General features: G+C 45.1%; 1 protein-coding gene across 2 annotated transcripts in view; it reads right to left on the reverse strand.

Annotated features, from left to right (window-relative positions):
• b3glcta (beta 3-glucosyltransferase a) overlaps positions 1-23,877 on the reverse strand; it is a 234,110-nt gene that overhangs the window by 38,634 nt on the left and 171,599 nt on the right. For both annotated transcript variants that reach the window (XM_041198585.1, XM_041198586.1), the window contains one exon: positions 18,473-18,572. In XM_041198585.1, coding sequence (XP_041054519.1) covers positions 18,473-18,572 — 100 coding nt within the window. The remainder of the gene's footprint in view (positions 1-18,472; positions 18,573-23,877) is intronic.

A 23,877-nucleotide genomic window follows, 5' to 3' on the forward strand; every position in this document is an offset into this window, starting at 1 on the left:
GTGATGCTGTTTGAAGGATAAATATTGGCCAGGACACTGGGGATAACTCCCCTGCTCTTCTTCAAATAGCACAATGAGATCTTCAGAGATAAAAGTCCCCAAAGTCAAACAGTCTGAAAATTAGTGGCTGAAGAGAGTCTGAAAATATATTTGTGACCAGGGGCAGAATTGGATTTACATTGTCGTGAAACCAATAAGCGATTGTCCCCCTGCCCATCAATGGTGGGCCGCGTTTCCCGCTGTTGCATGTCGGGAACTTCATTTTAATACATTTGCATCTAATCCTTAAACCTTGCTTGCTGGAATCATTCCCCATGCTGGATCATCCGGGCACACACATCCACATTTTTAACAACCGTAAATAAGCGATGTGCACTTGGTGAGCCGCACTTTGCTCGGGGCTTCGAGATTTGTTTACCTACCTTTCTTTAGGCAGTACTCACGGTCAATAATGCCAGGCTTCACAGGCAGTACCACATCACTTTTAGGGGGGCTCATGGGCAGGTCTCTACCTACCAGGCCAGCCGTAAGGTGGAGGTGGCTTTTCAATGGCTGGAGAGCTAGGGCTTGCTTGGGGGAGGGGGAGAAATGGCCTCAGGCATAGGAAGAGGCTGCAGGGCGAGAGCTGTACTGGGGAAGGGGGGTATCCCAGGGTTTCCCCCGCCTAATCGTCCACGCTGCCAACGGGAAATCACACCAATCCAGACACGCCTGGACCAACGTGATGTGTATATATCGGCACTTACCTGCCAGAAGGCCTGGCGCAGGCTCTGGAGTCCGGATCCATGATGGAGGCCTCCAGCGACCGGATCCTGAACACCACGTGCATCTCTGGGTGGGTGGAGCATCAACCACGTGGAGCTTCTCTGTGCAGCAGTATCCTGGAGGTTGTTGTTCTCGGTGCAGCAACTTCTTCCAGGATTCAGATCTTCAAGCTGCAGGTGGAAGGCTGCAGGAGGTACTGGTGGAAGGCGAGGGTCTATGCTTGGGCGGGTGGTGATGCGGGGGTGGGGATTAGATAGGGAGGAGAGGAATTAAGAGGTGGGGCAGGAATGGAGGCCTAGAGGGGGTCAGGGAAGGTTGTTGGTGGGAGGGCAAGGAGATTCTGTGGGAGTAGTGGAATGGATGAGCTGGTATGAAGCAGGAGGGTGGAAAGGGCTGTGCTGAAGTGTGGGCGGGCACAAGCCAATATCTCAATCTCCACAGGATCTGTCCAACTCCACCCCTGCCAGCTGGGCTACTGCTCCTCAAAGTCGATGGAGTCTTTAAATTGTGGCCGGCCCCCACCTGTCTTCTCCTTCTCCCTCCTATTATAGCTTAACTTCTCATGCACAGACAGAAAAGATGGGTTTGAGAGCAATTGCGTTTCACGTATCTTTCTCATGCTTCCAATCTTACAAATAATCCATTTGATTGGTGCACTGCAGGTTGTCCAGAAGGGTTCTGGGGCAGCACCCTCCAGAGTGTGAGCCTATGCAGATAGAAGGATAAGGCTCACAGAGGCATGTCATTAGCAGTGCTTGCTAGTGCCCTCAATGCCTGACCCACTACCTCCTGCCCCTTCCAGACAGCATATGAGCTGTCTGTGTGGAAGGGTCAAGGACCCACAGTGGTCTCTCCACCTGCAGAGCAGGTGGACTGCAGTGGAGCTATCAGACATTACCTTATCACGTTGTCACTGAGGCCCATGTCCCCTGTACCATCCAGTGAGGTGAGTGTGAGCAGTTGAGCGTTCACTTACCCTGGCGGCATGGATGAGGTCATTCATCCATTTACAGCATCTCAGGGCAATCCTCTGGTGGAGGCCCTGGGCACTGACTGCCCTGAAGACTTGATCACATGGTGGATTCGTCTCCCTGCTCAGCCTCCTCCTCCCATCCTCTGGGTAAAGGACGTCTCTCCTGGCCTCCACTTCATTGAGCAGGATGCCCAGGGAGGCATCACTGAATTTGGGCGCAGGAGCTGTTTGGACCATCTCCTCCCTCAATTTTGTGTTGGTTGCTACCTGGGTGCCTTTTAAAAATGGGGCATGTCATCCAGCCCGCCCCGCCACAATATTTCGGGAAGCCCCCTGAATGCATAATTTTTAAAATTCATTTATGGGATGTGGGCTGGCTAGGCCAGCATTTATTGCCCATCCCTAATTGCCTTTGAGAGGGTGGTGGTGAGCTGGCTTTTTAACACCGCTGGAGTCCCTGTGGTTTAGGTACACCTACAGCGCTGTTCAGGAGAGCGTTGCAGGATTTTGACTCAGCGATAGTGAAGGAACAGCGATATATTTCTGGAAGGTGCTGTCGTAGGAGCCTTGGTGAGTTTCTGCAGTGCATCTTGTAGATGGTACACACTGCTGCTACTGTGCGTTGGTGGAGGAGGAAGTGAATGTTTGTGGATAGGGAGCCAATCAAGTGGGCTGCTTTGTCCTGGATGGTGTCCATCTCAAGCATTATTGGAGCTGCACTCAGCCAGGCAAGTGGAGAGTATTCCATCGAACTCCTGACTTGTGCCTTGTGGATGGTGGACAGGCTTTGGGGAGTCAGGAGGTGAGTTACATGTGCAGGATTCCAAGCCTCTGACCTGCTCTGGTAGCCACAGTATTTAAGTGGCTAGTCAAGTTCAGTTTCTGATCAATGGTAGCCACACAGTTGATAGTGGGGGATTCAGTGATGGCAATGCCATTGAATGTCAAGGGGTGACGGTTAGATTCTCTCCTGTTGGAGATGGTCATTGCCTGGCACTTGTGTGGCATGAATGTCACTTGCCACTTATCAATCCAAGCCTGGATATTGTCCAGGTCTTGCTGCATTTGGACATGGACTGCTTCAGTATCTGAGGAGTGGCAGGAAACACCTTCCATTCCCACTTCTGGAATTGGTCTCATAATGGACAATTCTGCCCTTCAAGTGGGTAGTGTTCCTTTTGAGTGGCATGAACAGAGTAGATAGTCAGAAGCTTTTGCCCAGGGTAGAAGATTCAATTACTAGGGGACATAGATTTAAGGTGAGAGGAGAAAACTACAAAGGTGATGTGCGGGGCAAGTTTTTTACGCAAAGGGTAGTGAGTGTCTGGAATTCGCTGCCAGAGGAGTGGTGGAAGCAGGTACGATAGTGGTGTTTAAGAGGCATCTTGACAAATACATGAATAGGATGGGAATAGAGGGATACGGACCCTGGAAGTGCAAAATATTCTAGTTGACGGGCAATATGATCGGCGCAGGCATGGAGGGCCGAAGGGCCTGTTCCTGTGCTGTACTTTACTTTGTTCTTTGTTCTTTTCTTTATTCTTTTGTTTACCTTCTATTATTGTGAAGAATGTAGAACGTGCATTTGTATCAATTCACTAAAAGCTGGGATTTTCCACCCCCACCATGGCAGGACCTGCCACAAGGGATGCAGCAGGCCAGCCAAAAGTCCACTGACTTTCGGTGGGACTGGATGATCCCAGCAGTGGGCAGGGCCGGAAAATCCTATCCAAAATGACCAGCATTTCATGCAATGTTTTTTTTAAATCATACGGCTAGGCCAGCATTTATTGCCCATCCCTAATTACCCTTGAGAAGGTAGCAGTGAACTGCCCTCTTGAACCACTGCAGTCCATGTGGTGTAGTTTGCCATTGTCATTTCAGGCGTCTAGGTCAATGCCAAATGGTTCGTCCTGTTCCATTCCTTGTAGACTACATAGCGATTTGATACAACTGAGTGGCTTGCTAGGCCATTTCAGAGGGCAGTTAAGAGTCAACCACCTTGCTGTGCATCTGGAGTCATATTTCTTTCCCTAAAGGGCACTAGTGAACCAGATTGGTTTTTACAACAATCAACCATGACGGCAATGGTCATCATTAGACTCTTAATTCTAGATTTTTATTGAATTCACATTCAACAATCTGCCATGGTGGGATTCGAACCTGCGTACCCAGAGCATTACACTGGGTCTCTGGATTACTAGCCCACCGTCTCCCCAGCTGCTGCGTGTAATATGGAATGAAGTCAATACTAACAACAGAACATGACCTTGGTGGATTATGTACCTGCAAACTGAAGCAAAAGACTACTACAGTGCTTCACAAACTATTTTCCAATGTGATTACATTTTAATTCACCACCACCTACAAAGGCAATTCAGGATAGGCAACAAACGCTGGCTTTGGCAGTGATGCCTACATCCCATGAACGAATATGTAAAAAAAACTCTTGAAAATCACCGTGAACCCGGACTGCAGCAAAAACAAAACAGCAATAAAGCAGCACAGTAGCATTCAGTATATAATTATTAATTTGTGTATCACATAATAATACATCATATAAACATGAAAATCTGTGTTTTTAAAAGTACTTTGTAAAAATTTTATTATGCTACATACTCATGTAGGTTTCAGCCAAGCTCTCCATATTCCTTGGTTAAGGAAGACTCAGTGATCTCCCTCTCCCCGCCACCCCAAAACCCTCACACACATAGTAGTCAGCCTCTCTCTCACATTAACACACATTCTGACATGAGTAATTCATCTCCTGGCTCCGCAAAGCATGTCCACCATCGAAAAAGCACAACTCAGGATTGTGATAGAATACTCTCCACTTTCCTGGATAAGTGAAGCTCGACACAACTGCGGACAAAGCAGCCCACTTGATCAGCAACCCATCCACCAAAATGAACATTCACTCTCTCCACCACTAATGCACAGTAGCAGCAGTGTGTACCATCCACAAGATGCACTGCAGGAACTCAACAAGGCTCCTTCAACAGCACCTTCCAAACTGGCTACCTTTACCACCTAGAAAGACAAGGGCAGCAGACACATGGGAATACTACCACCTGCAAGTTCCTCTCCAAATAAACACCATTCTGACTTGTAACTTGTATCAAAATCCCTGTACTCCCTTCCTAACAGCGCTGTGAATGTACCTATACCACATAGGCTGCAGCAGTTCACCACCACCTTTTCAAGGGCAACTAGGGATGGGTAACAAATGCTGGCCTTGCCTGTGATGCCCACTTCCCATGAAAGAATAAAAAACACATTCCCTTTTCCCAATCCACCCCCCCACTCACTCACTCAGAAGCACCTCCCCCCAGGCCACCTTTACTCCACTCACACCCAATCTACAGCCCCTCTCCCCAAGCCACCCACCTCACTCACTCAGTTGCCCCTCTCTTCAACCCCCCCTTCCCCCACTCACTCACACACAATAGCCCATCTCCCCAACTCCCTTCCTGCCCACGGACTCAGCAGCCCTTCCCCAACTCCCCTTCGCCCCACTCGCTCAGCCGACGCTATTCCTAACATCCTCACCGCCCCACTGGGCCTGCTGGACCCCACCAGGGGTTGGGCTCCAGTGATTCCCCCTCTCCCCATCCCCAGGCCTGCCGCATCTGGCTGAGCCTTGGGCTCTACTGCCCCTACCCCCTCCCCACACCTGCTGAACACCATGGTTCCACTGAGTGGCTAGCAGCAGAGCCTGCACTCCCTGTGGGCGGTTCCCCTAGGTCTTGCTCCTGGCCTCATTACTCATGGAGGTTTACCAAACTGAGACTCTACCCTCCTGGTGTTGGCCATGTTGGAGGTAGCAGTCAAGGGGAGTAGAGCCAGGAAAAAAATTAAAGGGGTGGAATTCCATCATCCAAAAGTCAGAATTCCACCAGGCAGAGGAAATTTGTCATCCCTGGATCTTTTATGTTTAGCCCAGAAGTCAGATGGGGCCTGGATTTAATGTCGCATCTGAATGACGGCATCTCCGGCAAAGTAGCACTCCATCAGTACTGCACTGGAGCGTCAACCTTGACATGTTGGAACAGAGTTTAACAGCTTTTTTTGAAGAACATGATCTCCACTTCAAAAGAAGTAATAAGCATATCAGAGTAGCTACCCTGAGTGTTTAGTTCACCCACATCACTTATATTTCAAAGCCCTGGCGATGAAGTTGAGCTCAGTGGTCACAAAACAAAATCACCCACTTAAAAGAAAGAAAGATCAACTATGTCACAGTTGGTTGTGGATTTAAGCCCCACTCCAGAGACTTGAGCATAAAAGTCAAAGTTGACACTCCAATGCAATACCAAGGTAGTGCTGCACTGTCGGAGGCGCTGTCTCTCAGATGAGACATTAAACTGAAGCCTCGTCTGCACTTTCAGGTGGATGCAAAAGATCCCATAGCACTATTCTGAAGAACAGCAGGGGTGTTATCCTCAGTGTTGATCAATATTTATCCCTTGATCGAGAACAACAGGTTATCTGACCATTATCACACTGATCTTTACGGGAGCTTGCTGTGCACAAATTGGCTGCTGCGCTTCCTACCTTACAACAGTGACTACATTCCAAATGTACTTGGTTGGCTGTAAGGCAGTTGCTAAATCCTGTGGTCATGTAAGTCATTTGATGTCATGATCCACCATTCTCCATTCTTCTGGTGCATGCATGGCATGCCTGGGCTGGTGCCCTGTTAGTCAGGAGGAAGTGCTGAACAGTGCGTGGCCAGAGGCTTTCGGCTGACTTTTTTCAGCTGGTGACTTCTGGGGGAGCCCAAATTTACAGGCAATGGATAGATGCGAGGAAGACCAAAGAATCAAAATTTCTGGTAGTAAATCAAAAGGAATGATGCATAGGAGGATGTTAAATATGGAGATCAGGGAAGCATGTACCAAACCAATGGAACTATACTGGGAGAGTTTAATTTTCCAATAAACTGAGAGAAGCAGAATTCAAGAAGAAAGGGCAAAGAATTTCTAAAATGTATTTGGGAATTTTCTAAAACTATGGCCCAGATCTTCCGATCTCTGGATCGTCGGAGACCAGACCAGCCCCCAAGATACGTGTGGGAACATGTCGGAATTCCCAATGCACTAACTCCATGGGAATTGCCTGGGAAGTCTGAACCTCCATGAGCAATTCCCCTGCTCCCCAGGATCCTCCTAAAATGTCTCCAACTCTTAGTCAGAGATTTCGGATGGTTCCGACTTACTTACCTGATTAGTTACCCAAGAGATGTTAGACATAAACTTCCTAGTGTAATTCTAGTAACTACACAGCTGATCCCCAATCACTCACACTGACTCCCTCTGACTCCTCGACTCCCCTGCCTACCCCACCCTGACACCCCCGGATCCCTACAATTTGGCCTCATCAAGTGGCTTTCCCCCAACCCAACCTGACCTCACCCTACCCACCTGCCACACCATCCACCTGCCCACACTACTACCTTATCCACCTGTCATCCTACCCACCTTCCAGCCTACCCACCTGTCACCTGATCACCCTATCCACCTGCTAGCTCACCCCCCTTACCTACTTACCACACCCACCTTACCCTCATACCCACCTTCATATTCACCTATTTGTTCACCCATTCACTCAGATACTCATACTCTAACTCACTGAAAATCCATTTAAATGTCCCAGCTTTTCAGAGCATTAGTGAACACTTACCAGAATATAGCAGCTACTGCCATAAAAAGGGGGCATGCCTTGTCTTACCCCGACAATTCAGTACTACAAGGATTGAAGGTATGCCATGCATTTCTGAAGAAGCCGGGATCAGAAGACCCGGCCAGAAATGTGGAGCTCCAGCATGGCGCAGAAAAGTAGCAGCGGGGTGGCAAAGTGGCAACTGTCACTCCTCAGAAGATTTGGGCCACTACCTTTTACAATCAACAACTGAGCAGCCATGCTAGATGCAGGCGATGAGTGGTGAACCAAGATTACTTGACAATCTGACAATAAGGGAACATTGAACAAATAGGGACCATAAATAATGTTATTAATTTGGAAATAGAGAAGGGAGTATCACGTATAAGGTTTCAAATTGTCAGGCGAACATCCAGGGAAGAGAATTGAATTGACCACAGTAAGTCGGGAGCAGCTATAAATGGGTAAATGTGCAGACAAACATTGGGAAGTATTTGCTATGATACAAAACTACTACATAACCTTCAAAGGCTAAGACTTCACTTGATAAGTTAAGGAACCATGGTCAACAAATGAGCTGGGAAAAGGTATATTGTGAAAAGAAAAGTTTTACATAAATGTACAGAAATGGAAATCATCAGATCATGAGAACCATCAAAAGCAACAAAGGGATACGAATAAAGTAATAAAAGGCGCAAAAAGGAATTATGGCATAAAAAACTTGCAAAGCTAACATGGTGTATGTTGTTCCAGTCACATATCTGTTAGGAACAATGTATAATTTTTAAGTTGGATACGTTTATACTTGTGTTAAGAAAGGTAAAACAGTTTCAGTTTTATTTTTGGTTGCTTATGAGCCTTGATGCCTCGAAATCTGGATGGACCTGTGGCTGAAAGATCAGTCCTTTTGGTTTAGTATATATATTTTTAATGAGATTTTACAACCCTTGAAGTTAAAGAGATAGGTTAAAAAGGGGTTAGGAGTTTAGTGACAGGGCAGAGTTCAGTGTGTCAGGGAATGAAGACAGGGTTTCTCAGCTCTCTGAGAAGAGGAAAGTACAAGGCTAATGGGACAGTGGTTAACTAAATAATCAGTTATAGGATTCAGTAATGTGATCAATTTAGAGATGTTGCTACTGAAACAGTGAGTTTAAAGTGCGGTTATTTTTGGGTGTCTTGGGGAGAGATACAAGTTGGGTGAGAAACATCAAGTGAATGCTCAAGAATTCACCGAAAGAAAACAGTCTGCACGTGTACCAGTCCCAAGCAAGGAGCCTTTGTGTCAAGCCAGTGGTAACTCTTCGCTAGTTTATGTGCCTGTAAAGTTATTGCTGGATAAAAGAATATTGGGAAATTGAATCATCTTCTTGTGTTTGTATTGAGATCTTTTCAATTTTTTTGTCTGGTGTAATGTAGTTCATTTTTCTTGTTTAAAAAATATTTTATTCTTGTGTTAAAAGTTCATTAGCAGACTCCTGTGAATTTGTTCAGTAACTTTCCTCCACAGTTTCTAAAAAAAAGTTAGGATCTATCACACCAGGTTTCACTCTGGGATAAGACTTGTCCAGTACTAACATCAGCTGGGATCATAACTTATCATCTTTCATTGACATTCCTTACAGATAATGAGAAATCTGGACTGGAACAAAACTTATCCCCCTCTCACTGAGGTACCCCACTGTTCTCCCTAGAAAACCTGTTGCTCCATGATTAGTTATAGTTATACAGTTCAGTTTGATTATTAGCTCATGCACCAGTTGAATATATGGAAAGGAAAATTCCCATGGCATTAGGCATATTTGAAGTTGTAGTTGTTAGCATCTTATAGGTTCTGTTTAATGAATGTTAAATACCCAGTACTTGAAGGTAATAATGTGAACAGGAGTTGGGTGTTGATTTGTTAATGATGCTCCATTGTATATAAAGAAGAGCCAGCCAACACTGGCTGTTGATAGAGCCCTTTGATCACATTTTAATTTGACAATTGTAAGTTTACTTTAACATTTGACTTTCTATTTTCAGTATCCTTTAAGGGGCTGCTTCTTGAATTGCCTCTCCTAATTTTTCTAATTTCGTTTTATTGGTTTCGCAAAAGAGTAGCACTGGCTGTCTGGTACGTGAGAGAAGAGAAGTCAGCTCAGCAGTAAGCAATAAAACTCTCTATCTAAGCATCCTAGTCTCTTATATCCTTCACATCCAGCTTGGGAGTTAGCCAACAATGGTAGTAGGGGATGGTTGACTGAAAGTGAACATTTTTTATTCATTCATAGGATGTGGGCTACACTGGCTGGGCCAGCATTTATTGCCCATCCCTAATTGTCTTTGAGAAGGTGGTGGTGAGTTGCCTTCTTGGACCGCTGCAGTTCATGTGGTGTAGGTACACCCACAGTGCTATTAGGAAGGGAGTTCCAGGATTTTGACCCAGCGAAGTGAAGGAACAGTGATATATTTCCAAGTCAGGATGGTGAGTGACTTGGAGGGGAACTTCCAGGTGGAGGCGTTCCCATGTATCTGCTGCCCTTGTCCTTCTAGATGGTAGTGGTCATGGGTTTAGAAGGTGCTGACGAAGGAGCCTTGGTGAATTTCTGCAGTGGATCTTGTAGATGGTATACACTACTGCTACTGTATATCGGTGGTGGAGGGAGTGAATGTTTGTGGATGTGATGCCAATCACGCGGACTGCTTTGTTCTGGACAAGCCTCTTGAGTGTTGTGAGAGCTGCACTCATCCAGGCAAGTGGGGAGTATTCTATCACAATCCTGACTTGTGCCTTGTAGGTGGTTGACAGTCTTTGGGGAGTCAGGAGGTGAGTTACTTGTCGCATGATTCCTAGCCTCTGACCTTCTGACCTGCTCTTTTAGCCACAGTATTCATATGGCTCATTCAGTTCAGTTTCTGGTCAATGGTAACCCCCAGGAAGTTGATAGTGGGGGATTCAGTGGTGGTAATGCCATTGAATGTCAAGGGGCATCAAGGAAGATTCTCTCTTGTTAGAGATGGCTATTGCCTGACACTTGTGTGGCACGAATGTTAGTTACCACTTGTCAGCCCAAGCCTGGATGTGGTCCAGGTCTTGCTGCATTTGGGCATGGACTGCTTCAGTATCTGATGAGTCACAAATAGTGCTGAACATTGTTCTATCATCAGCGAATATCCCCACTTCTGACCTCATGATAGAAAGAAGGTCATTGATGAAGCAGCTGAAGATGGTTGGGCCATGGACACTACCCTGAGGAACTCCTGCAGTGATGTCCTGGAGCTGAGATGACTGACCTCCAACAACCACAAACATCTTCCTTTGTGCTAGGTATGGCTCCAACCAGCGGAGAGTTTTCCTTCTGATTCCCATTTATTCCAGTTTTGCTAGGGCTCCTTGATGCCACACTTGGTCAAATGCAGCCTTCATATTGAGGGCAGTGACTCGCACCTCACCTTGGGACTTCAGCTCTTTTGTCCATGTTTGAACCAAGGCTGTCTTGAGGTCAGGAGCTGAGTGGCCATGGCGGAACCCAAACTGGGCATCAGTGAGAGGTTGTTGCTAAGCAAGTGCTGCTCAATAGACTGTTGATGACCCCTTCCATTACTTTACTGATGATATGATCGGGAGTAGACCAATCGGGCGGTAATTGGTAGGGTTGGATTTGTCCTACTTTTTGTGCAAAGGACATACCTGGACAATTTTCCATATAGCTGGGTGGATGCCAGTGTTGTAGCTGTACTGGAACAGCTTGGCTAGGAGCGCAGCAAGTTCTGGAGCACAAGTCTTCAGTACTATTGCCAGAATATTGTCAGGGCCTAAGACTTTGCAGATTCCAGTGCCTTCAGCTGTGAAGACTGGCATTTGTGATGCTGGGGGCCTCTGGAGGAGGCCGAGATGGATCATCCACTCGGCACTTCTGGCTGAAGATTCTTGAAAATGCTTCAGCCTCATCTTTCGCACTGTTGTGCTGGGCTCCCTCATCATTGAGAATGGGGATCTTTGTAGAGCCTCCTCCTCCAGTGAGTTGTTTAATTGTCCACCACCATTCACAACTGCATGTGGCAGGACTGCAGAGCTTAGATTCGTTGGCTAAGGGATCGCTTGGCTTTATCACTTGCTACTTATGCTGTTTGGTACGCACAAAGTCCTGTGCTATAGCTTTACCAGGTATGCCTTGTGCTGCCCCTGGCATGCCCTCCTGCACTCTTCTTTGAACCAAGGTTGATCCCCTGGCTTGATAATGGTAGAGTGAGGGATAAGCCGGGCTCTGAGGTTACAGATTGTGTTCGAGTACAATTCTGCTGCTGCTGATGGCCCACAGCACCTCATGGATGCCTAAACTTGAGTTGCTAGATCTGTTTGAAATCTATCCCATTTAGCATGGTGGTAGTGGCACACATCGAGGTGAAGGTGGACTTCATCTCCACAACAACTGTGCGGTGGTCACTCCTCCTGATACTGTCATGGACTGATGCACCTGCGGCAGGCAGATTGGTGAGGATGAGGTCAAGTTTTTCCCCCTTGTTGGATCCCTCACCCCTTGCCGCAGACCAGTCTAGCAGCAATGTCATTTGGGACTCGGCCAGTGTGGTCAGTAGTGGTGCTACCGAGCCACTCTTGGTGATGGAGATTGAAGTCCCCCACCCAGAGTACATTCTGCACACTTGTCACCCTCAGTGCTTCCTCCAAGTGGTGTTCAACATGGAGGAGTACTAATTCATCAGCTGAGGGAGGGCAGTTTGCGGTAATCAGCAGGACATTCCCTTGCCCATGTTTGACCTGATGCCATGAGACTTCCATGGGATCCAGAGTTGATATTGAGGTGGCAACTCCTACCCAACTGTATACCAATGTGCCGCCACCTCTGCTGGGTCTGTTCTGCTGGTGGGACAGGACATACCTAGGGATGGTGATGGTGGTGTCTTAGACATTGTGTAAGGCATGATCTCGTGAGGATGACTATGTCAGGCCGTTGTTTGACTGGTCTATGAGACAGTTCTCCCAATTTTGGCATTAGCCCCCAGGTGTTAGGAAGGTGCATAGGTCAATGCCAGGTGATCGTCCAGTTTAATTTCTTTTTGTGACTTTGTAGCGGTTTGATACAACTGAGTGGTTTGCTAGGCCATTTCAAAGGGCATTTTAGAGTCAACCACATTGCTATGGGTCTGGAGTCAACTGTACGCCAGACCAGATAAGGACAACAGATTTCCTTCCCTAAAGGGTATTAGTGAACCAGATGGGTTTTTACAACAATCGACAATGGTTCCATGGCAACCATTAGACTTTTAATTCCAGATTTTTATTGATTTCAAAATCCATCTTCTCCCATGGATGGGATTCAAACCTGGGTCCGCAGAGCATTACCCTTGGTCTCTGGATTACTAGTCCAGTGACGATACCTCTACGCCATTGCCCTCCCTAATTGGAGACTAAGCTTAACTTCCAGACAGAAGTTTGGAAATGCTGCTAATTTTTTTTGAGAGAAGATTGTAATAGGAGGCTCTTTGAAGGAAGATGACTGAAACCAGGTGTTAGGTGGCAGAATATGACTTTCCTCCACTGTTTTGTGAAACAGAATCGTATGATGAATGGAAAAATGAGGTCAAGGCATAGGTTACATCTCTGCCGAAAAGAAAGCAAGGGATAGCTTTGGCACTCTTGATTCCTGCCAGGAGCAAAATCCACTGCAAAGTGTTCTTGGGACTACACACTCATGGCCTGAACAATGATGAAGTTCGGACAACCTCTTAAAATTTATGGATAAAATTTATATGAAAGATGTCTTACTGAATGTCTGAGGGTTGGTCGGACTTTGACAAATTTATAAGAATGGATGATGCGTCCATAGAAGATTACTTCATGGAATTTAATTGAATACATGCGAGATTGCAGCGATTTCACATGGGAATTCCTAAATCAGTACTTGCCTTTATACTATTGGACTGTGCTAGGATCTCAAACATGGATAGACTCTTCGTTTTAACCAAAGCTAGATTTAAAGAGAGAGAAATGCTTATGGATCAAGTGTCCAAAGAAAAAAATTTGGGGGGCGAGCTTTCATTTCCGGCCACTCTTATGGCGTAAGTGGGCTCTTTGGCAATGACACCTAAGATGGAGGATACAATGTTAACAGCATTTCAGAATCGTTCGATATACAGCCCAAACATCTGTGCAACAGATGAATTGCAAACAATGGGTATGAGGACAGAGACTCTTTTGGGAGCCATAACAGACAGTGGAAATTAGCTATAATGGAAGGAGGATCAGCTCCAGAAATAACCAAGGTTTGGTCAATGAGTGCTTCAGATGTGGATCTAAGTATCATGATGCACTGAACTGCCCAGAGATGAAAGGCAAAGTTTTTGAGATGACATGACATCAAAGGTACGGAAGGCGAGGAGGACGATCAGAAAGAGCTGTATTAGTTATCAAAAGCTTCAGTCTAGTAATGAGTATGCTCGTCACAGATTCAATTAATTGCACAGTTCTAGACAGTGGGTGTATGTCCACATTGTGCGGAGGGGACTGACTAAACTGTTACACAGATTCTTTAAGTAAGGAAGACTGGGGTAAAGTCAAAGAATGACAGTTCTACTTGTTTCAGATTTGCGATAGTAACATGTTGAAATCACTAAAAAGAATAGTAATTTTGTGTAAAATAGCAGGGGCAAATTACTTTATCAGTACTGATGTTGAATAAAGTTAAATATCTTTACTGTTAAGTAAGACTTCAATGAAAAAGGCCCAAATGAAGTTAGACATGGAGCATGATAAAGCAATTGTCTTTGGGAAATCTGTGGATTTGCAATTCACACAGCTGGGACATTATTATATTCCTCTAAAGTCTATCATCTCTAGACAGAATGTTAAAGAGGTATTAATGGCAACTGGGGATAAGGATTTAAGTGAGAAGCAGCAAATTATTACAAAACTGCATTGACAATTTGTACATCCCTCTGGCCATAGGTTGAAGATTCAGTTAAAGGATGCATGGGTACTGGATGAGGAGTACACTTGACTTGTTGAAGATATTAGTGAAAGATGTGATATTTATAAAGTACAGGAGAATGCCATCACGACTAGTAGTAAGTCTTCCGCTCCTGAGAGACTTTAATGAAACTGGAGTCCTGGACCTCAAAGTATGGGATAAAGAACAAAAAGTTTTTCTTCTACACTGTGTTGCTGGAGAGATAAGATTTAGTTTGTCAACAGTAATTTATAGCAAAGACAAAAAAAAATTAAGGATAAAATAATGGAAAGATGGATAGGAACGGGGATGGGAGCACCAGCTAAATTTTTAACAGACAATGGAGGAGAATTTGCCAATGTGGAATTCAGGAGTATGTGCAAAAATTTGAATATTGTAGCAATGCATACAACAGCAGAACGCCTGTTTAGTAATGGGTTATGCAAGAGAAATCACGCCGTGATTGACGAAATGCTCTAAAAACATTTGGCAGAGCAACCAAATTGTAAATTGTCTTCTGCTTTAGCATGGACAGTTCGTGCAAAAAACATGCTCCAGGTAGTTGGGGGCTACAGCCCTTATCAATTAATTTATGGCAGGAATCCGAAGATGCCTTCAATAATGTGGGACCATCCCCCGGCTTTGGAGGGGACTATCAAATGTTTCGCAAAAATGGAACCAATGGATGTTATGCATGCAGGGAGGAAAGCATTTACTAAGGAGGAAGCTTCAGAAAAAATCTGAGGTATCAAATCAGGTCATCAGAAATGCATTTTCAGCCTGGGGACATGGTGTATTATAAAAGAGAGCGGCAAAAAGAATGGAGGACGAAGGAATGTTACAGGCACTGACAGCAAAACGATAATCTTGCAATATGGTAGACAAATTGTTGCAGTACGTTCCACGCAGCTTACTGGTAATGAATACAAATTGATAGAACATGAACAAATGGTGGAAACTGAAGGTGCACCAGGCACCTTGCACACAGATATGCCAGACCTGTAAGAACAACAGATTGTGGTAGATAATGTGCGGACTGAGAGTAGACCAAGTGATACTGAAGATCAGGATAGGGCAATTTGTCACAAAGTTCCAACTTTTGGTGGTTGATCTAAGGTAGCATAATGCCAGAAGGAGCTGGTGTATGGAAGCCACCACAGTAGGGAAGGCCACAGGGAAATACAAAAACTGGCTGAATGGGCAAGACAAGGGGAAGAATATCAGATCTATGGATTGGCAGAAGGAAATGAAAATGTGGAAAGCCAGGAAATGTAGTGAGGTTAGAGCAGATTCCCCAACAGCAGGAAAAGTTAGTCCGAGGATTTCCCTAGCACTTCCAGCAGCATCCTCTCGGGAAAGTAAATCCACTGATTCAAAGCAACATAATTGCAAGGGGAGCAATTTCAAAGAGAAGTACTTTTAAAGCCTCCGAAAGAAGCTGGAGATATAGAGGGGAAATTATGGAAGTTAAATAAGTGTGTTTACAGGCTACACTATGTGGTGTTTTTCAGTTAGGTCCGTTCTATTAAAAGCTGGTTGTGTTCAACTAAAAATAGATCCAACAATGTTTTGTACACATTATGAAGGAAAGCTAGCAGGCATTTTATTATTGCATGTAGATGATTTCCTCTGAGGAGGATCTGCGGCATTTGAGAAGTTTGTAATAGATAAAATTATGAAACAACACAAAATTGGAAGTCGAGCTTCTGAAGCATGTAAGTACATAGGCAGACTAAGTTGGGAATAACCTTGACTCAACAGTCTTATCTACAGAATGTTAACAGGAAGCTGATAAATCGGGCTAGGTCCTTGCAAGAGGAAGGCTCTGCAACTAATGAAGAAGCAGATCAGTTAAGAAGCTTAATTGGGCAATTAAACTGGTTATGCATGCAAACTAGACCAGATCTGTGCTATGATATATTAGAATTGAGCACCATGCTGAAATATGCTACTGTTGGGACGTACTAAAAGCAAATAAGACAATGAACAAATTAAAAACAAAAACAGAATTACCTGGAAAAACTCAGCAGGTCTGGCAGCATCGGCGGAGAAGAAAAGAGTTGACGTTTCGAGTCCTCATGACCCTTCAACAGAACTGAGTGAATATTAGGAGAAGGGTGAAATATAAGCTGGTTTTAGGTGGGGGGTTGGGGGGGGGTTGTTGGTGGAAGAGAAGTGGGGGGGTGGTGTGGTTGTAGGGACAAGCAAACAGTGATAGGAGCAGATAATCAAAAGATGTCACAGACAAAGGAACAAAGAGGTGTTGAAGGTGATGATATTATCTAAACGACTGTGCTAATTAAGAATGGATGGCAGGGCACTCAAGGTACAGCTCTAGTGGGGGTGGGGTGGAAAGACTAGCAGGGCATACAAGATTTAAAAATAATGGAAATAGGTGGGAAAAGAAAAATCTATATAAATTATTGGAAAAAACAAAAGGGAGGGGGAAGAAACGGAAAGGGGGTGGGGATGGAGGAGGGAGTTCAAGATCTAAAGTTGGTTGAATTCAATATTTAGTCTGGAAGGCTGTAAAGTGCCTAGTCGAAAGATGAGGTGTTCCTCCAGTTTGCGTTGGTAGAAGGAATTAAGTTCAGAGGAACGTACAATCAAATTTCCAAACGTGGGTGACCCAGAAGGGATAAAATTAATTATTTTTAGTGATGCCTCACACGCTAACCTTCCTAATGGTTATTCAAGTACAGCAGGATTCATTATATTTTTAGTGGGAAGGAACAATAAAGGTTGCTCATTAGCTTGGGGATTGAAGAAGATTAAGAGCACCTTAGCTGTGGAGACTCCTGTGCTGGTAGAGATGACAGATACGGCTATATATTTACCGAGTATTTTAAAGGAGCTCCTAGATAAATCATTCTCTTTGGGAAAATGTCCATTCAATAAAGTGTCACAGAAAAGAGGTTGAGGATTGATCTCATAAGTATAAAAGAGATATTGGAAAGGAAGGACATTTACGAAATTAAACGGGTTGACGCAAGTCACCAGTAATCTGATTGCTTCACAAAAAGAACAGCTTGTCCAAAGAAATTGAATATCCTTGAAGAGGGAAGCCTTGTATTGTAATGGATTGTGACAACATGGACATTTTCATGTTATAATCTTATTAATTTGTTTTTTTCTAAATAAAAAGTGGGAATTTGGATTATGTCAAAGAGTGATGGTATAATAAGATAACATGATATTTTAATTTTGTATGAATACTTTTTATGCATATCAATTTAATCTAAAAAAAAGGGGAATCTGTTAGTATCTTATGGGTTCTGTTTAATGAACGTTAAATACCCAGTACTTGAAGGTAATAAGGTGAACAGGTGCTGGGTGTTGATTTGTTAATGATACACAATTGTATATAAGGAAGAGTCAGCCAGCACTGGCTGTCTATAGACCTCTGATCACATTTTAATTTGACATTTGTAAGTTTCTTTTAATATTTGACTGTCTGTTTGCAATATCCCTTTAAGGAGCTGCTTCTTGATTTGTTGCTCGTTTTCCTAACTTAGTTTGATTGGTTTCTCAAAAAGAGTAGCACTGGCTGTCTGGTGTGTTAGAGGGGAGAAGTCAGCTCAGTGGTGAGCAATAAAACTCTCTGCTTAAGCATCTTAATCATTTGTATCCTTCACATCCAGGCTTGGCAGTTAGCTAACAGTAGTGACTATTTTTGTGCCACTCAGTTCATGCACACTGTTGTCAACATTGCTCCTCTAAATCTACCCATAACTGAGCAAGGGGCATAGAGTTACATAAGAAAGACACATGAAGTGAAACATACGAATAGAGCTATAAAGGGAAGAATTGAAATGAAAAAGGAGAGAGGGTTTATCGGTTAGATTACCTGGCAGTTCAAAATATTATTTAATATCCAGTCCCAGTTCATAAAGAAGACATTTTTCCAGTATTCAAGTTTTACTTTCAACTACTCATATCTCAGTTTTCTCAGGCATGAGAGAAAATGAGTTTATGAAAGCAAATTCTGATAAGTAATTCTTGACATTCAGCTACAATATAGAACTGTGGATGCACAGTAATGCTTAAGAGTTGCAGCTTTTAATTTTGTAGCGTTATCAAATTTAATCAAAGAGTTAGAAAATTGTTTGAATTTTATTTAGAGTACCTTATTAACGTGTCATCATCCACAATCATGAGCCAGGGAACCTCAGGGATAGCAGGACTAACAAATCGTTCCAGAATAGCAAATGTTTTGCCACAGTGCCCTGAAACATACCAGAAATTGAAAAATGTTTTATTTAATCTCTTTTAACGCTTTTAAAATGGTGCTTAAAATACATTTTTACATGGCCTTTTTTATATATACATTGTGTTCAATAAAATGCGTCCACCATGATATATAACATTTTTTTTCCATACTGGGTTCACTGAGACAGGAACTCGGAGACCAGCTACTACTAGACACCATCCCTAAATTTCTTTGCTTGCTTAAGTCACATGGTAAGACATGTTAAGGTAATTTCCACTTGCAAATTCAGGTGAGTTTGGGTCAAGGAGGAAGTAAAATGTTAAAAATTTCAAGCAGGAACCCAACCTGCTGACTTGTGGTTTTAACTGAAGTGGGACTAGGGGAGGGCAGGTAAAAGAAGGCAAATAATGTAATGCATTACCTGTGGGACAGGAGGAAGAGGAATGCCTTCTCCATGCCCAGCAAGCTAACCCTGAAAAAACCCCTTGCCCCTCCACAATCTTCGGCTGCCCCAGATGATCACCAGCCTTCCCCAAGTGACCTGTCAGCTTTCCTGAACCTCCCGTGATCAGCCCTAAGCCCTCACCAAACTCTACTCAACACCTCTAACTCCTCAGCTGTGGCCTTCTCTGGAGCCTGCCTCACCCAACAGGCAGCCAATCCTGTCAATCAGGCTGGCTTTCTGGTGAGGAAGCTGAAAAAACAGTCAGACATAGAGTTAAAACTCCACGGCATTTGGGGAAAACGTGCACCTCCTGAACATAGCTCCTCCTTCACGCCAAAACCCGACCCTAGTAAATACTTGTATCATTATATCTGAATTAATTGCGACTACAGGACAATAATAACATGCACTCATAATTAATCTGCCAGGTGTTTTTTAAAAATGCTATGTAACTTGTATGTTTGCAACATAGAGACTTTAATGAAAAGAAATATCGGGGAGAATTTTAAGTTTCCTTTAATATTTGACTGTCTGTTTGCAATATCCCTTTAAGGGGCTGCTTCTTGATTTGTTGCTCGATTTCCTAACTTAGTTTGATTGGTTTCTCAAAAAGAGTAGCACTGGCTGTCTGGTGTGTTAGAGGGGAGAAGTCAGCTCAGCGGTGAGCAATAAAACTCTCTGCTTAAGCATCTTAATCATTTGTATCCTTCATATCCAGGCTTGGCAGTTAGCTAACAGTAGTGACTATTGTTGTGCCACTCAGTTCACATGGGGGCGGGCCCCGCACGCCGATACAAAATGACGCTTGATGATGTCGGGCATGTGTCCCGACGCCACCGCGCATCATTCAGATCCTCCGTTCGGCGGGCGCGCACCGGAGGCAGCTGCGTGTCCACTTAACTATCAAAGGCATGTTAAGGCCATTTAAACACCAATTAACGTCATTATCAATGCTGCCAGACCAACTGTAAGGTTGGCGGGCAGGCGAAGAGACCAAGCGGCCTTCGCGTTTTTCATGAAACCTCATCCATGGCCAGGATGAAGTTTCATGAAGGTTTTACTAAATTAATAAATAAATTTTGCTCAATTCATAAACATGTCCCAGCTCATGTGACACTGTCACGTGAGGGCACATGTCTGAATAAATTTAATCTTTCTTTTTTTTTCAAACTTTCAATCTGAACTTAATCTCCCTGAGGCAGCTCCATGCGTGCGAAAGAGTACAGGCCCCGACTCTCCTTCCTACCCCTGCCCACAGAAGTAGCACTGAGCGTGCGTCACGTTGGGCGGGCCTTAATTGACAGACATGTGGGCATGAGAGCAGGGTGGAGTGTTGAAATGGCAAGCAACAGGGAGGTCTGCGTAGTGCTTGCGGACAGACCGAAGGTGTTCTGCAAAGCGGTCACCCAGTCTGCATTTGGTCTCTCCAATGTAGAGGAAACCGCATTGGGAGCAACAAATGCAGTGGATTAAATTGAAGGAAGTCCAAGTGAAATGCTGCTTCACTTGAAAGGAGTGTTTGGGCCCTTGGATGGTGAGGAGAGGGGAAGTAAAGGGGCAGGTGTTGCACCTTCTGCGGTTGCATGGGAAGGTACCGTGGGAGGGGGTTCAGGTGTAGGGGGTGATGGAGGAGTGGATCAGGGTGTCCTGGAGGGAACGATCCCTGCGGAATGCCACTGGGGAGGTGAAGGGAAGATGTGAAGGGAAGAAGTTGGTGGTGGCATCGTGCTAGAGTTGGCAGAAATGGCAGAGGATGAACCTTTGAATGCAGAGGCTGATGGGGTGATAAGTGAGGACAAGGGGGACCCTATCATGTTTCTGGGAGGGAGGAGAAGGTGTGAGGGCGTATGCAAGGGAGATGGGCCGGACACGGTTGAGGGCCCTGTCAACCACCGTGTGTGGAAAACCTCGGTTAAGGAAGAAGGAAGACATGTCAGAGGAACTGTTTTTGAAAGTGGCATCATCAGAACAGATGCGACAGAGATAAAGGAACTGAGAGAATGGGATGGAGTCCTTAAAGGAAGCGGGGTGTGAGGAGCTGTAGTTGAGGTAGCTGTGGGAGTCGGTAGGCTTGTAATGGATATTGGTGGACAGCCTATCACCAGAAATTGAGACAGCGAGGTCAAGGAAGGGAAGGGAAGTGTCAGAGATGGACCATGTGAAAGTGATGGAGAGATGGAAATTAGAGGCAAAATTAATAAATTTTTCCAGGTCCAGACGAGTTCATGAAGCAGCATTGAAGCAATCATCGATGTACCGAAGAAAGAGTTGTGGGAGGGGGCCGGAGTAGGACTGGAACAAGGAATGTGCCACATACCCCATAAAAGACAGGCATAGCTGGGGCCCATGCGGGTACCCATAGCCACACCTTTTATTTGGAGGAAGTGTGAGGAGTTTAAGGAGAAATTGTTCAGTGAGAGAACAAGTTCAGCCAGACAGAAGGGAGTAGTGGTGGATGGGGATTGTTCGGGCCTCTGTTCGAGGAAGAAGTAGAGAGCCAGCAGACCATCCCGGTGGGGGATGGAGGTGTAGAGGGATTGGACGTCCATGGTGAAGAGGAGGCGGTTGGAGCCAGGGTGTCAGAGGATTCACAGATGTAGGTGGGAAGGAACTGGACAAAGGGAGAGAGAATGTAATCAAGATAGCAAGAAGTGAGTTCCGTGGGGCAGGAACAGGCTGACACAATCGGTCTGCCGGGACAGTCCTGTTTGTGGATTTTGGGTAGGAGGTAGAAGCGGGCCATCCGAGGTTGGAAGGCTATAAGGTTGGAAGCTGTGGAAGGAAGATCTCCAGAGGAGATGGGGTCAGTAACAGTCCTGGAAACAATGGCTTGATGTTCAGTGGTGGAATCATGGTCCAGGGAGAGGTAGGAGGAAGTGTCTGCAAGTTGACGCTCAGCCTCTGCGAGGTAGAGGTTAGTGTGCCAGACAACAACAGCACCACCTTTATCAGCAGGTTTGATGACAATGTCAGGGTTGGACCTGAGAGAACGGAATGCAGCAAGTTCAGAGAGAGACAGGTTAGAGTGGGTGAGAGGAACAGAGAAAGTGAGACGATTAATGTCACGCCAACAGTTCTCAATGAAAATATCAAGAGAAGGTAAGAATCCAGAGGGAAGGGTCCAGGTGGAGGGAGAATATTGGAAGTGGGTAAAAGGATCTGTTGAACGGGGAGAGGACTCCTGCCCAAAGAAGTGAGCACGGAGACGAAGGCAACGGAGATCCCCTACACCTGAACCCCCTCCCACGGCACCTTCCCATGCAACCGCAGAAGGTGCAACACCTGCCCCTTTACTTCCCCTCTCCTCACTGTCCAAGGGCCCAAACACTCCTTTCAAGTGAAGCAGCATTTCACTTGCACTTCCCTCAATTCAGACTACTGCATTCGCTGCTCCCAATGCGGTTTCCTCTAGATTGGAGAGACCAAACGCAGACTGGGTGACCGCTTTGCAGAACACTTTCAGTCTGTCCGCAAGCATTACCCAGACCACCCTGTCGCTTGCCATTTCAACACTCCACCCTGCTCTCATGCCCACATGTCTGTCCTTGGCTTGCTGCATTGTTCCAGTGAAGCTCAACACAAACTGGAGGAACAGCACCTCATCTTCCGACTAGGCACTTTACAGCCTTCCGGACTGAACATTGAGTTCAACAATTTTAGATCATGAACTCTCTCCTCTATACCCACCCCCTTTCCGATCCCCCCCCCCCAACTTTTTCCCAATAATTTATATAGATTTTTCTTTTCCTTCCTATTTCCATTATTTTTAAATGTATTTCCATCCATTGTTTTATCTCTACCTTTTAGCCTATTCCTTCACCCCAAACCCACTGGGGCTATCTGTACCTTGCTTGTCCTGCTTTCTACCCTTAATTAGCACATTCCTTAGATAATATCACCACCTTCAACACCTCTTTGTCCTTTTGTCTATGACATCTTTTGGCAATCTCCGCCTATCACTGGCCCTCTCTCCAGCTCTACTTGTCCCACCCCACCTTAAACCAGCTTATATTTCACCTCTCCTATTTTTACTTAGTTCTGTTGAAGAGTCATACGGACTCGAAACGTTAACTGTGTTCCTCTGTGCAGACGCTGCCAGATCTGCTGAGCTTTTCCAGGTATTTTTATTTTTGTTTTGGATTTCCAGCATCCGCAGTTTTTTGCTTTTAACTCATTGAGGTGTCAAGTGGACGTTTTAACACCTTTCATCATGTCTCACAGAAAAAAGGACAGCTGCAGCTGAGACACAAGAACAAAAAAGCCATTGCTGTGGAAAAGCATCCTTCATGTTAAGAATTAAGCAAGATGCTCTTAATAATTCGGTTTCTATTCAATGGGGATTTTGAAGATTTAAAGAGCAAGGAATTGTTAAGCTGTACCTTACTGGAGATAACCGTATCCAGGAGAACTCAGGTGGCATGGAGCAATTTTCAAAGGCCACTGGGAGTTTCGACCTGGCATGGCAGAAGGAAGTGAACCCCTGCTGGAGAGCTGGGAGTTACTTTGGGACTGTTCTATTAATGCTACATAACTGCCAGATGCGCGAAGTAATATAAGTGTTTTGTGAGGTATATTTTGGTTACATGGTTCTCTGGTAGTTGGGGTAGGCCACCCCGGAATGAATGTGGAGGCTGCCAGGTATGGAAGCGGGCAGAGCTTGGAGGTGGGCAGGGTGGAAAGCACTTTGTCAAAGATGTTTTTAAAAAGCATTAAGACAAAGAGGTTTCCAGCCCTCTCAATCTCTCACTCCCCCCCACACACTCATCATACCCCATTCATGCCAACCCATGCCACCTTATGCCTTCTAGCCACTCCACATTGCCTTGCATGCTAACCTACGTCCCTCATGGCCCTTTATAGTCCCCAACTTAGTGCC

This window comes from Carcharodon carcharias, chromosome 11, assembly GCF_017639515.1.
Source record: "Carcharodon carcharias isolate sCarCar2 chromosome 11, sCarCar2.pri, whole genome shotgun sequence".
Lineage (NCBI taxonomy): Eukaryota > Metazoa > Chordata > Chondrichthyes > Lamniformes > Lamnidae > Carcharodon > Carcharodon carcharias.